Here is a 15,680-nt window from a genome sequence, read left to right as displayed (position 1 = left end):
AGTCAGTGTGTGAGGAACGGGGTGGGACACGGGGACAGTCAGTGTGTGAGGAACGGGGTGGAATACACAGGGAGAGTCAGCGTGCAAGGAACAGTGAAATAGGGAGATTTAGTATATGATAAAGATTTTTGAAATCTTTTCAAAAAAGAGGTAATTCAGTAAATGGTGGAATAAATAAGCAAAGGAAAAATAAGAGAAGATAAATTCAAAATGACAAGGATTTAAATGTAAAACAATGAAATCGTGAGACAGAAGACAGATGAATTTTGAAAGTAATCTTCAAAATGGAATGAATTATTTAATCATGATACAAACTCAGAAGCCATGGCTGAAAATGATGACTAAGCCTGACCATATGAGAACTTCTGTGTGGCATAAATGCCATAAACAGGAATCCAATACAAATAGCATGTTGAAAAAAAAGTTGGAAAATGTATTATAAGGGGCTAGGTTCCATAATGTGCAAAGAACAATTACAAATAAATAAGGGGAAGAAACCCTCAAATAATCTAAAACCAGCCTGGGCAGAGAACATGCACAAGAATGCCATGGAACAAGAAACACCCATGGGCTCTAAAAAGTTATTCACCATCCTTGAATAAAAGTTTCTCAGAATCAATGTTGATTTTTTTCATTGAGAAAGGACTTCAAAGTGCTATGGAGTTTTACTCTTGGGGTGACTTGTGAACATTAGCATACTTGTCAAGTTGGCTGATCTGGCCTGTGCTCCCCACATCCTTCTATGGAAGGTTGACAACTGGACCTGAAGTTCTCCTGGGCATAAAATGAAGGGGTTGAGTTGGATAACACTATGAAGGGCCTTTACTTGTTTCTTCTACTTGCATCATTTCCTCAGTCTTTTTGGGATTCTGTAAGAAAATAGTGCCTTGCTGTCATCTTCGCTGAGATGGTTTTGTAAAGATTCTTTTAAGAAACGCTGATACAGCACTTCCTGTGTGCCCGGTATCATTCTGAGCAGTTTATAACATCAGCCACCTTTTCCCTTACGTAAACACTGAACATTGCTGTAAACTGTCTGCCCAGCCTGGTAGAAAGCATGGGCGACTGAGACCCGAGGGACGTGAGCACTGAAGAGTATTCACTGGTGGAGACAATAGCTTATTTCTGTGAGCAGCACACTCAGACTGCCTGCATGGATTTACCCTCCCATGTCAGGTGCTCATCTGGGCCACCTGTGAACGACTCTGAGCCAAAACCCATGGCAAGGACACTATACTCAGGCAGATGGCAGTGGAGGTGGAGCTCATCTCTCCAAGGGAACGTTCCCAGTAAACCTCCCTTGAAGGGAGAAGCATTCTTCTACCCTTAGCCTATGGATTTGATTCCCTTCCCTCAAAGGCAGGGCTTCAGGATTCCTTCTGGTGTACCTGTCTTCCTTTCCCCCAGCCATCAGTGGAGGAGGACCACGGAAAATTTAACTAGCCCTGAAATTAGATCAAGGCAGCTGCCGTGTTGCTGGGTTATTCCCACAAACAACAAAACAAGGACCCCTATTGGGTAGCACAGGCCCGTTGGAAATGTGGAGCCCATAAGAATGTTGTTTCCTGATCCCCCTCCCCTGCTGAGAAGCCTCTGAGTGCCAAGGAGCAGCTCAGGGCTCTGCGTGTGTCCAAGAGACATGACAGGCCGACAGGCCGTTGTCTGGACCTCCCTGGAATGTAGGCTGATTAACAACAGAGCCTGAGACTAGGAGAAGACTCCCCTCCCAGCCCACTTTGAAGGCTGGGCGAGCTTCTCGTCCTGGGTCTTTTCCAGTCGACTGTCTCAGCACTCACCACACTTCCCATTAAGTCCAGGGGTCGCTCCACTACCCCACTCCCCCTTTCTGCTGAAGGCGACTTGGGGTGATTTTTGTCATCTAGTCATTCAGCAGATGCTTACTGATTGCTTCCCAAGAGCCAGGTACTGTGAGGACCCCTGGACATGAAAACAAAAGCCATGGTCCTGGTCCGAAGACATCCACAGCCTGTTTGGGCAGAGACACAGCTTCACAAGGAGATGGTATGATGATAGCGGAGTAACAGGAAGAGTGGAAAAGCATCTAGCCTGGAGGAGGGGGTGCTGGACCGAGCTCTCCAGGAGGCCGTGTGGGATGTTGCCATGTGAACAGGGAGGAGCTGGTGCAAGACCCCAAAGTTCCACCACCAGCAGCCAGTTTAGAATGGCTATGGCTTCAGGGGTGAACAGGGGAGGAGCAATGCATGAAGCCTCGTCCTGCTAAAGGATTGTTTTGATTCTCTAGCAATCAGAAGATGTTGGAGAATCCTTTTCATAGGAATACTTGGTAGATTCACAGTTTGAAGAGTCCCCAGCATGGGTACATGGATTGCAGGAGGCTAGAGGACCAGGAAAGGCAACCGTGTGAGTCCCTGTGAGAAGTGAAGAGGGGGTGACTGCTACAGAGGCAGCGGGTTGGCAGTGAGGCTGGAGGGAGGATAAGGAGGCTTTATCACAGAGTATTGAGGGGTTCTGGAGGGGAAGCCCTGTGTGGGGACTTGGTGGTTTCTGGCTTGGGAAGCAGTATGTTTGCGAGAAGAATGGCAGATTCATGGGTAAGAGGTGGTTGGTCGGGTTTTGACAAGTTGTATTTGTGAAGTCCATTTGCAATGAGCAGCAGCTAGATAGCTCAAGGGGGGGATGCATCCAGACGTGGAAGAGAAGGCATGGAGACTCTGGTCCCTGAGCCTGTAACCACACCGCATGCCCGGTGGGTCCCTAAGATGCTCTGCAGGACAGTGTCCACCGTGGGAGACAGTCACCCATCCCTCATCCTCACTCAGTGCTTTTATTCCTGTCACCTGAGCCTGACTGGTCTCTTTGGTGGTCCCGCAGCAGTTCCTGTGGTCTCCAGCTTTCCCGCTTCCCTGGCCCTCCCATCCCCCAGTGGCTCAGGAGGGATTCCAGCCAGGTTCCAAATTCCACTCTCCATCCTGATCATTCAGCTTGCCTGGAGCTGGCCGCCCCTGTTGCTTTGGGGTAGGGGTAGGCTTCAGATAGTTAGGGAGGAAACCCTGAGTAATGCTGACATTTACGGGCCACACAGACTGTGATCAGCTCTGGGAACATCTGTGAAGGAGCAGCTAGGGAAAGGGGCTGGCCTGGGGGTATCTGTGTCCATGCTTCCCACAGTCACAGTAATTGTCAGTGATTTCTGCATGTAGGTTGGTCTAGAAAGTCTAAAAATAGGCTTTACAATCAAAACTAACTCTGTGTGTTTATACGTGGGCTTGGGTGAACTTGTTTCAGTTTACCTCATTCAATGCCTAGCACAATGCCCAGCATATAGTAGACACTATACATTTGTTGAAAAAAATGAACAAAAGTCACTGGATGCCGCACTCTCCCATAATCGTAATTACAGGAGGGCTGTGGTGGCAGCCTTCCCGCCTCATGGGTCTGTGCAGTGGTCCTCTCCTGAAGTGCAGCTGGAGGAGTTCTCAAATGTTCCTGATTTTACATGTTTGCAAGACATTCTAGGAAGTGAATTCTCACCTTCACAAAACTCTCCTCACAGATTGTAGGTACACCATTTGTTCTGACAGCAATTTATCTGACACTAACTGAATGTCCTACTGTTCAGTGCAGTAACTGAACTGACTACTACTACAGGTAGTTAGTGTAGACCCTGCAAGTTAACAGCCCAATGCTGCAAGACTGCCTCCCATTTCAGACTAGAGCTGCAAGTTTCCAGTATCCCCAACTTACTGCATTTCTGCCCAACAGACTACAAGTGTGGGATCTCCTATGACCTCCCCTCAAATTCAGTAATTCACTAGAATGAACTCACAGAACCCAGGAAAGCACTGTACTTACTATTACTTTCAACGGAAGGAATTACAACAAATTTACTTTTAAGTTTTCTTTAGAGACAGGCTCTACCTCTGTCACCCAGGCTAGAGTTCAGTGGTACAATCATAGCTCACTGAAGCCTCAGACTCCCTGAGCTCAAGCAATCTTCCTGCCTCAGCAGCTCCCAAGTAGCCGAGTCCACAAGCACACATCATCACACCTGGCTAGTTTTTCCTATTTTTCATAGAGACGGGGCCTTGCTATGCTGCTGAGGCTGGCCTTGAACTCCTGGTGTTATATGTAAATTTTCAGTGCCACAAAAGTAGTAGTATTCAAATATAAATTTCCTCAGCGAGGTAATTTACTTCTATAGAAGGGTGCATCTCACTTACGGAGCAATGGTAAGCGCACACCTGAACAAGGGAGGGAAAGGGTTCTTATTCCTGATACAGGTAGCCCCTACTGCTGTGTCATTCCCCTATGGGCTAGGTTAGATCGCACAGTCTAAGCTAATTCCGATCGGCTGTTTTAAAGAGAGCAGGAGTACAAGCTGGAGTGGTGGGGTGGATAGTTTAGTGGGAAAGATGGTTATGGAACAGGTCAGAGCAGGTAGCCAGGAGTGACTCGGGTCAAAACAGGTGACCAGGGGAACAGGTGTGAACTACTGATTAGAACTGGCTGGAAAATTATTTACCCAAACTAGACGCAAGGTGGCAAAGAGAACCAGGAAATTAAACTTTAAAATGGAGAATTAAAGAATAAGAGAGCTGAACGTACTGACATACTGATTCTTTTTTTTTTTTTTTTTGAGTTGGAGTTTCGCTCTTTTTACCCAGGCTGGAGTGCAATGGCGCGATCTCGGCTCACCGCAACCTCCGCCTCCTGGGTTCAGGCAATTCTCCTGCCTCAGCCTCCTGAGTAGCTGGGATTACAGGCACACGCCACCCTGCCCGGCTAATGTTTTTTGTATTTTTAGTAGAGACGGGGTTTCACCATGTTGACCAGGATGGTCTCGATCTCTTGACCTCGTGATCCACCCACCTCGGCCTCCCAAAGTGCTGGGATTACAGGCTTGAGCCATCGCGCCTGGCTGACATACTGATTCTTTGAAGAGAAACTTGGAGTTCTGGAGTGATGCTCCTGCCTTGACCTCCCAAAGTGCTGGGATTACAGGCATGAGCCACTGTGCCTGACCCAAATTTAGTTTAAAGATCTCAATTAGCTTTATTCATGACTCTAGAATTGGCAACTCATCATTCCATAAAATAGAATAAGTGTTACCATGAGCTGAGTAGAAGGGATTGGCTTTATAGACAGAGAAGGGAAGAAGAAAGCAGGAGGAAGGAACAGGAGCCTGCTCTTCGTTTCAAAGATACTTTTCTTGAGGGATGGGCAGAGGGAGGGACAGGGAGACAGAACAATAGAAAAATGTCAGATTAGTTAACATTGTATGTAAGGATTAAAGCCGAGGGAACTTCATTCCATGGCTACTGAAGATGTCAACTGGCCTGTTTTGAAAATTGGCTGTTATCTCTTGTGACTTCTCAGAAGGTCATAACCACTTAGTTTGGGTTTGGTGAAAGGAATTTAAGCATAGGGGGCTGTTTTTATTTTTAGTCTCGTCTTTTGGAGCCCTAAATGCAGGAGCTTAGTCCCACACAAAGGCCTCCTTGCAATATTAATTTGACATACAGTTCTGTTGTAATGGACACAACTCAGGAGTAGCTAAATGGAAGAGACAGCAAGGGCAAGAGGTAGGGGTGGGACGAGGAGCTTCCAGCTTCTCCAGGGTACCAGTGTGCTCAGCAGCCTGGGCCCTCTCAAGCCTTGTGCTCAAGAGTTGGTATTGAGGCTTCATTACTTAATCATTATTGATTAAATCTCCAGCCCCAGAGGCTGGGGTTGGGCTGAAATGTTTGATTCTCTAACCATGTGGTGGATTCCTCCAGCAACCAGGCTCATCCTGAAGAGGCCACACGATGGTCTAGGGCCACATCCTATCAAACTCAGGCATGACTGAAGGGGCTCTTCAAGAATACCAGAAGACACTCCTGTCATGCAGGAAACTCCAAGGGTTTGGAGAGAACCGTGCCAGGAGCCAGGGCAAAGACTGAATCTGTATTCTTTATTATGCCACAGTAATAGGAAAGTATTTTGGCAGACTCAAGTGTGGTTGGTCCTTCTAATCTCAGTTCACATTAGAGAGATTTTCACTGGCCCTCCAGCTTCTTCCTGTAAGCACCTGTTCTTTAGATGGTTGGAGTAGGCTCTGGCCCCATCCACCCCAACTCCAGTGCATCTGACAGTTTGAAATATTTTGAGCCCCATGTGTGTCTGTCAAGATGGAAAGAACAGCCTCTGAAGTGTGGTGTCAGTGGGTGCTTGTGCCAGTTGGGCCTGGCAGAAGTGAAGTGGACAGAGTCACAGGGCTGGGTTAAGCCCTGCCTCACCTCTCATTAGGTGTGTCACTTCAGCAGGCCGATGATTTAATGAGGCTACAACACAGACCTTGAGATGGAGAGATAAGAAAAGCACACCTTCAGACTCCTTCCACAGCTAGAGGTGGGTGGAAGGGGTGTGAGGGTGTGCTTTTCTTATTTCCCCATCTCAAGGTCTGTGTTGCAGACTGTCAAGGAATTAGCCACTTAGCCATGGTCGCTCTCAGGATGGAGATGTTGGGCTGTGGCAGGTGATAACTCTTCTCATGTAAGCCTGGTGAACCTATGCTGCACCTGCTTGTCCTGCAATTGGACTGATCAGAGGGACTGAGGAAGCACGTCACCTGTGAGCGTGATTTCCTCTCACCTGCGGGCCCCGAGGCATCCTTGCTTGCCAGGTGCTCCATACCCCACCCCTAATAGGGTAGCAGGTGACATCTCCTCCTGGACCCCATTGTGGGCAGACATGAGCCCCACCCTTTATCTGTGCTTTGATAAAGACTTCGGGAAGAAGCTGGGTGCGGTGGCTCACTCCTGTAAAAGCAATCCCAGCATTTTGGGAGGCTGAGGCAGGTGGATTACTTGAGGACAGAAGTTCAAAACCAGCCTGGGCAACATGGCAAAACCCCGTCTTTACTAAAAAATACAAAAATTAGCCTGGCATGATGGTGTGCTCCTGTAATCCCAGCTACTCAGGAAGCTTTGGCATGAGAATTGCTTGAACCCGGGAGGCAGAGGTTGCAATGAGTCAAGATTGCACCACTGCACTCCAGCCTGGGTGACAGAACAAGACACTGTCTCAAAAAAAAAAAAAAAAAAAAGACTTCAGGAGGAAGTAAAAAACAGGATACCATGCCAAACTGCACAGAGAAAAGCAGTTTTCTGGAATCTTTCAAATATAAAAGTTCTGCTGCCAGAAAAACTCAAGCGTAATCCCTGTGACAGGCCTGGGGCTTGCCTGTTACAAACAATGTAGAGTGAATGTCGGCGTATACTTTCCCCTGCAGTTTGGAAGTACAGGTTCCCACTGACTGGGCTTCAGGGACGTATTTCCTTTGACTGAGAGGCTGGGACCATCGCCTTTAACATGGTAGGCCCTAGTTAGACGCTTTTCCAGCTAGGACTGAAGGGTCCTCCCTACATATGATTTGAGTCCCATAGGAATTTGAATGCCAAGGTAAAATTTCCTTGGTAACTTTAAACCTCTTGAAGCCATTTACAGGCTCTGAGGAGGATAGAGGAAGGGTCGGGGAGGTAGATGCTGTCTCATCACTCCCTGTCCCTGTTTTGATTTTGTATCTGCTGCCTTCTCTTTTCCAGTACTCATCCTCTGGTCGAGGATTGTGTTACCTCTCACCTTCAGCATTAGAGGAGTTTCCAAATTCTTCTCCTCACCTCTGTCCATTCGGTGCATTATTTTTTCTTAGACTGTGGAGCTGACCCTGTCACTTCCTGTCCTTCAGTGGCCTCTGGATATAGTCAGAAGTGGTGTGCCTCCCTCCCTCAGCTCCAACCACCCTGACATTCTCTCCATTTGGGTCGCATGCCATTCATTTGCAAATCTACCATAACACCTCCAGCAGTGCTGGGTGCAGAATCAACTTTTAATAATCTCCTGGAATGAGTGTACTCTCCTGTCTCTGGGCCTCTGTTCAGGCTGTCCCATTCCAGATTCTTACCTGCATTTGCCTAGGTGACCATCTCTGGGCATATTCCCAGGGCCTATTGAACAGGACATATCACTTTCTGCCCCTCTGCTCCTGAAGCAGTTTATGTTGCAGTGTTGTGGATTAGAGTGCCCCTGGATGAGCGTTGTTTGTCTGTGCACTAAAGGAAAGGTGCCAGAAGGCAGGACCTGTGTTTTCCTTGGCCCCTGGGGAAGGAACTAGCATGCAGCAGCTGCTGGAGAATAGGAGCTGCATCTTTTTTACCTTTGGATCCACCACAGCATCTTCACATTGAAAAGGGGTCACTAGATTTTTTTTTAGGGTGATATGGCAGTAGACCCCATCCAAGTACTAGCCAGGCCTGACCCTGCTTAGCTTCCAAGATCAGATGGAATCAGGTGCGTTCAGGGTGAGATTTTTTTTTAGATTGTTCATTTAAATAGAGCTAATGGCCTAAAACCTTTGCAAGAACATCCTCTTACAGGTGAAAGTCCAGGTACGCCATCGTGTGTTGTAGCCATAGTGGCTACAATCATGCTCATTTCCAAACTGTCACAGCACATTGCATATTTTCTCTGATTTGTGAAAGATAATATATAAAAAGTTTCACAAAACGTGTGTGCACAAACACACTAACAGTGGTGTTGGCGTTTTTAAATATCAAGTCATGTAATGGGGAAAAAAGTTGAAATCAGCGGTAACTCTGAAAGCTGAAATGTGTACTGCCATATTCATCGTGGTTTCCCCTGCTGTTTTGGAATTCTTCTCTGGGAGCACAAACACTATTTTGTATATGCATATCTTCTCTACATGGTTGCCAGAGACTGGGTTTAAAACTGTTCCCAGAACAGTTTTGATTTCCGTTTCACTGGTTTGAGTCCATTACTTAAAAAAGTCTCCTCATACTAGGTGTCCATTCTTGCTGAGTGATTGGGTTATTATTCTACAAGAAGATAAAGGAGCTATGTGCCACACAAGCTGTTTGATCTTTTGGGTGATTTGCATTTTACAAACGAGCATTCATTTCCTGTCCGTATTTGACCTGTTTTCCAGGGAGGTTCCCCTGAAGGATGCTAAGGAATATGCTGAATCCATAGGTGCCATCGTGGTTGAGACAAGTGCAAAAAATGCTATTAATATTGAAGAGCTCTTTCAAGGAATCAGTAAGTACCTGAAATTGGGTTTTCAGCCTAACTCGCATTTTTATGCTTCTGGGAACCAAAGGATAACATTTTAGAGCTCTGAAGTAGAACTTTACCTCTGTGTGAGTTTATCAGATGCCATGGGTATAAAATCTACCGCTATGCAGTTGTTAATACCCACTTCTATTATCCTCTTGATTCTAGATTTCCATGATTCTGTACTCAAACTTGTTCACTATGAGTTCTATAAATTACAATGAAGTAATCCTGTTGCAAAAGTACAATTTATTTTAATTGAAAGTTATGCATTCTGTAGCACTTTATGTTAGTATACTGAGAGAAGGAGAAGTAAAATAGACAAGGTGTAGAACAAAAAAATCACCCATGAGACGGGATGACTCTAGGCAAACTGAATGAGGGAAACTTTCAGCAATTTTTTTGCCTGATAATCTCCTACAAAAAGTAATGTCTCCATCCTGTGTGACCCGAAATTGGGAACTGGGTGCAGGGTTGGTGTGTACAGGTACCCCTTGTGTCTGGTGAGCTAATTAGGGAGGGTGAAAGCCTTCTACCTGGTCCCTGTGCTGGGACCTGTTGTGCTCACTGTATGCCAGCTCCTCGGGAATAGTCTTATCAACCAGTGCTGCTTCCCAGCTAATGGCCCTGCCAGCACATCTAACTGTAGCTGTGAGGGCTCCAGCCCAACAGATTTAACCTTCGTAAGTTCCCTGGTTGTGTCATTCTGTTCCGGATTCTGCCAGAGAAGTCCCTGCTGACAGCCATCTGGGAAAACTGCTGAGTCACCCTCAGGAAAATTCGACCAGAGCATTATCAGGGACTTTGGGAGAAGTACAGGTGTTTGATGAAGTGCTGGCCCTGAAGTTCCTGGAATATCCACCTTAGGAGGAGTTGAACCTCAAAACAGCAATTGTCCTCAAATATCTTAGCTCCAGACAACTCCAGAAGGGAAACTGATGGCTTGTTCTCCCTCCTGCCTGAGGTCGTTTTGGCAGAGCTCTCAAAGTCAGGGAAGCCGTGGCTTCCCAGAACAGGTTTGATTTCCATTTAACTGGTTTGAGTCCATTACTTTAGACTCCAAGAACACACCGGAGGGAATCTTTTGTTTATGCTGGCTTGATGGAGAATTCACTAGAGATGGGGAATGCTGACTTGCCTTACCTCCACTATGCAGAGATATGCAAAAGAAATGTGCAAAAGAATAGCTCGGAGTCTCACGTCCCCAGCCACTGGTCCTTTCCTTCACTGGGGTCCCCACCCCCTTCCCTTCTTTCCACCCTCAGGGTTTTGTTTCCTGTTATGATTTCATACTCTCAACAGAATAGTTTCAGGCTCCTTGCTCTGAGTGGCAGTCTGGGCTGGAATTTCATGTGGGAAACCCCATATCCCACATTCCTTCTCCATCATGGGCAGTTGGTGTAGATGCTCTCAGGAGTTGTGTCATTCTGGGTGACATCTAAGTTTGGGCTCAAACTCATTACATTAGCCTCACATTTCCTCAGATTAAACTCATTCTCTTCTGGTAGTGTTAGGCTCTTCTGCTATGTTCCGCTACAAAACATTTTATTTTTTATTTATTTTTATTTATTTACGAGCGAAGCTAGATAGCTCCTGTGGACGATTGCCTTAGCACCTTGGTCCTTACAGCCCCGAGTATTCTGCAGAGCCCCCGCCTCCTTGTTAGCTCCCTGGCCTTGGAAGGCCCCCAGCATAGACAGCAGTGGTCAGCCAGGGGAGCCTGGTAACTTGTATTACCAGAACTTCAGGTTGAGGCCTGTGCACGAGCTGGGAGACCTTCTGAGGTTTATGAAAGTCATTATTAAAATGAAAAATCGAATAAGGACCTCAAGGAGAAGAAGCCTAAGTAGGGAGTACTGTACTAATTTTTTTTTTTTTTTTTTCTGAGACAGGGTCTTTCTCTGTTGCTCAGGCTGGAGTACAGTGAAGCAATCATAGTTCACTGCAGCCTCCACCTCCTGGGCTCAAGCAATTCTCCCACCTCAGCCTTCTGAGTAGCTGGGACTACAGGTGTGCACCACCACACCCAGTCGAATTTTTTTATTTTTAGTAGAATCAAGATCTTGCCATGTTGCCTAGGCTGGTCTCAAACTCCTGTGAGCCCAAGCCATCTTCCTCCATCGTCCTCCCAAAGTGCCAGGATTACAGGTGTGAGCCACCGCGCCTGGCTTGTAGTAATATCTTAACTTAAAAGACATTTATCAAGTATAAATCTCTTTCCTTATATGACAGGGATTTTGAACAAATTAATTCCTCGGATCCTGGTGGTCTACTTCATGAAAAACAAGTGTTTTGCTTAAAGCATGGTAATTATGGTTTCAAAGTAATTAATTCCTATATAAGTCATCATATACCCATATCACCTCATCTTCCATGTCACATAAAAATTGTTTGTTCCTGTTTTATTACGTTTTGGCTATAATTGCCTTAACAGAGAAAGTTTGTAGATACACAGCCATGGAAAAATCTCAATCTGTCTGTTTGTCTATCCATCTGCCTATCTGTCTATCCATCTGTCCATCAATCCATCTGTCTGTCCATCTGTCCATTTGTCTGTGTGTCTATCTGTCCATCTGTCTGTCTGTCTCTGTCGGTCCTTCTGTCCATCTGTGTGTATATCCATCTCTCTAGCTGTCAGTCTGTCTGTCTATCCATCTGTCTATCTATCTATCCATCAATCAACTATCTAGTCATCTGTCCATCTGCCTATTAATCTGTCTGTCCATCCATCTGTCTATCCATCTGTCTGTCTGTCTGTCTGCACTTGTAAGCACTGGTGCCTACGTTTTGCCTCTTTTCTCCTTTAGGTGAATTTCTTCAGAATGGGGTTCTGTAGCCTAATTGCAGCTTAATTTAAAACATGATTCCAAGTCCACCTAAATATGTTGCATCAGACTTTTCATTTATTTTTCTTTTCCCTGTTCCTACTTATATTACATGTGCTCCTCCCTGAGCTTAAAATAGAACTACATATTGCTGACACCTAGGCTCCCCAAAGCAATGTTCCATGGTCAACTATGCCTGGAGAAAAGATGCAATAAAAAGTTAGGGAGCTGTGAAAATGAAAGCCCTTTAAAAAGGTATGCTTAAACAAAATTAATTCACATTGACTCGGATGAAGAGGTAAATGTTTCTCTTTTACATTCCCATAGTGTTCATAAACCAGAAATGACACCACTGCGTTCTCTGAACATGAGCTAATACAGTGTCTAACTGGGGATTGCTTACCAAAATATTTGGCCTTTTTAAAGACCGAAGCTACCCTGTAAAGGATTTAGGTGCTGCTCTGTTTGGGGTGGTCTGTGCACAGTTTGTCTTCCTCATATAATATATTGTCCTCTGATTGGTATTCCTCCAGGTAGCCTTTTATAAATCACATTTTTGGACCTACTTTATACCCCTGCATGTGGCTAATTTTCTTCCATGGATTACTTTTCTTCTTTGGGTTCTTATGCCCAAGGAGGAAAAGTAAAAACTTGAGGTTACTTTTGGTTTATTCTGTAATTTTGACACTCAAACATATTCTATCTTTAAGTGATTCTCCAAGCGTTCAGGTGTGTGTCTGTTCTTCTAGGGAGACTGCAGTTTCTTTGGGAGCTTGTCTTTTGTATTCCCCATAAAGCTGAGACTAGTGAATGGAATGGTGCTAAATTCAGGGTTCTGAATTTTGATCTCCATCCTCATCTCCTGATGTAAGGTGAAATGTAATCACTTTTCTCTGGGAATTTAAGGTTGAAGAACAGCAAATTGGATAAGCCTACTTACTCTTGATTCATTTATTCACAGATATATACTGTGCTCTTTTAAGGGTAGGTGCCACGCTAGACTCTGGGGACAGCACAGTGACAGTGGAGAGGGGGAGACAGCTGTGGGCACAGTCAGATCGGTGTCTGATGACTCTTGGTAATCAGTGCTGCACAGCGAAGCAGCGAACTGTGAGAGGTTACTGTGGGGCGAGGGAGTGGCTTTAGATTGGGTGGGGAAGGCCTCCTCAAGGAAATGATTTTAAGCGGGACCTGAAAAACGACAAAAGGCCAGTGGGCAAAGAGCTTAAGAAGAGCTATCAGGCAAATCAAACAGCGGGAGCGAAGCCCCAAGGCAGGAAATGGCATGGTGCTTTTAAGGAAGAGCAAGGAGTATGGTGGGAAGTTGAGGTTAGAGACTCATCAGGGCCTTATCATGGGGATAAAGCTGATATCTGAAACAATCGGAAGCCCCTCAAGCTTTTAAAGCAGGTGTGCAGAGTGTCCAATTTACATTTACAAAAAAGATCACACTTAGAAGGAGGAAAGTCTCTGCATGGCTCAATCAGTTGGCATGCGATTGTAATAATCCAGGAGAGAAGTGGCTTGGATGAGGGTGGAGGAAGTGGAGTTGGAGTTCGGAAATCTGGAAGAAGAACCGATAACACTGGAAGAAGGCGGGGAAGGAAGAAGACGGCGTTGCCAAGAGTCACCCCCAGGTTCTGTTTCCCGGAATGGAGAGGATTGGTATAGAAACAAGTGCTCTGGGCTGGATTTGGTTGTGAGCATAGCAGACAGGATTCTGGATTGCGGGGAAACCAAGTTTTGGTTTGCGGATTATTATTCTCTTTTATTTTTAGAGATGAGGTCTCACTCTATTGCCCAGACTGGTCTTGAACTCCTGGGCGCAAGTGATCCTCCCCCGCCTTAATCTCCCAAAGTGCTGGTATTACAGGTGTGTGCCACCACCATGTCCAGCTGGTTTGTGGATTTTAATTACCCAACTCAAATATCTTGTTAAAAGTATTTTAACTTTTCCTGAGGGCAAAGAGAGGTGGAGTTGCCGGCTCAGCAGGAAAATGTCTGGATTGGTGTGAGACCCAGCAAAATAGCTATGCTTTTGCTCCAGTTAACTTAAATGTTGTCTGTGGCAGAGAAAGTGGGAATTTCTCCTGAAAATTACACCTGGAGACACTAGAGACCTTAAACTAGGTTTTTTGTTTGTTGTTAGTTTGAGAGCAAGGTGAGAAACATTTGTTTTATTAAGGTGAATCTATGGGCATGTTGGTGTGCCCTGTAGTCCCAGCTATTCTGGAGGCTGAGACAGGAGGATCACTTAGGCCCAGGAGTTTGAGGCTGCAATGAGCTGTGATTGCATAATTGTACTCTAGCCTGAGCAACGGAACGAGACCCTATCTCTAAAATAAATAAATAAAGAAGGTAAATATATTTAGAGGCACAAGCATATTGGTTTGGAAATTGGAATAGGGTGTTAATATGAAAGACAAGAAGTTGAGACTTGTGGGTAGTGACCATGTTTTGTCCTGGAATCATTTGTTCACAGAGTGTTGTGCTCTAGGTACCTTTGGTTTATAGCAGGTTAAAGAAATTGAAAAGCAAAGCAAAAGGTTTGCAGATTTTATAATAGTACAGCAAGCTGTCAGGTGAAGGTGAGTTTAGCAGTTAAGGGGCAAGGAAAGGACAAAGACAAAGTTTGTCCACTTTCTTACCCCAAAAAAATTAATTTGGCGAGTGTGAAATAATGTCATTTCAGCATATGGGCAAGTTGGGTCTCAAAAGGCATGTCTTTTATCCCAGCAATTCTAACAAAGAAATTGGTCAGGTGTGCAAACATAATAATGTTTAACATGAATGGAGCTCTGATTCTGTGCTTTTGTTGCAATTGCTAAATATACAGTAGCTCATTAATGCACCCTTGATCCTATGAAGGATCACTGTTATCATCTCTATTTACAGATGAGGAAATTGAGGCCTGAAGAGGCTTGTAACCTTCCCCAGGGCACACAGCTAATAAATGAGAGACGGGTAGGCAGGCTCCAGGGCACATGCTCTTAGCTTGTCTGTATCATGTCTCATTGCAGAGGGTGGTTTATTGTAACATTATTCATAATAGCAGAAAACAGGAAATTACTGAACTGTCCAAAAGTTGGGAAATAATTTTTAAGAAATCATGGTACACCGACATAAACAACTGATTCAAAAAGATGATATGAATCTTTGTTTACTGGCATAAAAAGATAAATCACTGAGTGCAAAACGAGTTGCAGAACAATTCATATAATATCCTGATTTCATAATATATTTCATATAATATATAATGATAAATAATATATTATTCCAAGAATATATCCTTGGAATAATATCAAAATGTTAACAATGGTTGTTTCACAATGGTCAGATTCCAAGGAACTTACAAAAACACTTTATTATGTAAAATTTCAAACATATGCACAAGTACACTGAATAATATAGTGAACCATTGTATACTCAAAATCAAGCTTGTGTCATCTCTATCCCATCCTTCACTTACCACCTTTTTTATTTTGAAGAGAATCTCAGACATCATCAAATTTAATCTGTAAATATTTTGTCAGTAATTTTTTTACACAATGACAATTACACTATCATATTAATAAGCAGAATGCTGTTATATTAATTGCTATTATCAAATAAACAGTCGATGGTCAAATTTCCAAAAAACTCATAGTTGTCATAAATGGTTTCTTTGTTTGTGTATTACCATTTGTTTAAATCAGAATGGAAATAATCTCCACATGCTGGGATTAGTTGGTGTGTGTATCTTTTAAGCCTCTCTTACGCAAG

The 15,680-nt window shown here is 44.6% G+C and overlaps 1 protein-coding gene across 1 annotated transcript in view; it reads left to right on the top strand.

The window, feature by feature from the left end:
- RAB31 (RAB31, member RAS oncogene family) overlaps positions 1-15,680 on the top strand; it is a 153,774-nt gene that overhangs the window by 130,691 nt on the left and 7,403 nt on the right. The window contains exon 6 of the mRNA XM_017514167.2: positions 8,969-9,078. Within this exon, the coding sequence (XP_017369656.1) occupies positions 8,969-9,078 (110 nt within the window). The remainder of the gene's footprint in view (positions 1-8,968; positions 9,079-15,680) is intronic.

Source organism: Cebus imitator, unplaced genomic scaffold (genome assembly GCF_001604975.1).
Source record: "Cebus imitator isolate Cc_AM_T3 unplaced genomic scaffold, Cebus_imitator-1.0 Scaffold518, whole genome shotgun sequence".
Classification (NCBI taxonomy): Eukaryota; Metazoa; Chordata; class Mammalia; order Primates; family Cebidae; genus Cebus; species Cebus imitator.
This window is presented reverse-complemented; position numbering and strand designations above follow the sequence as displayed.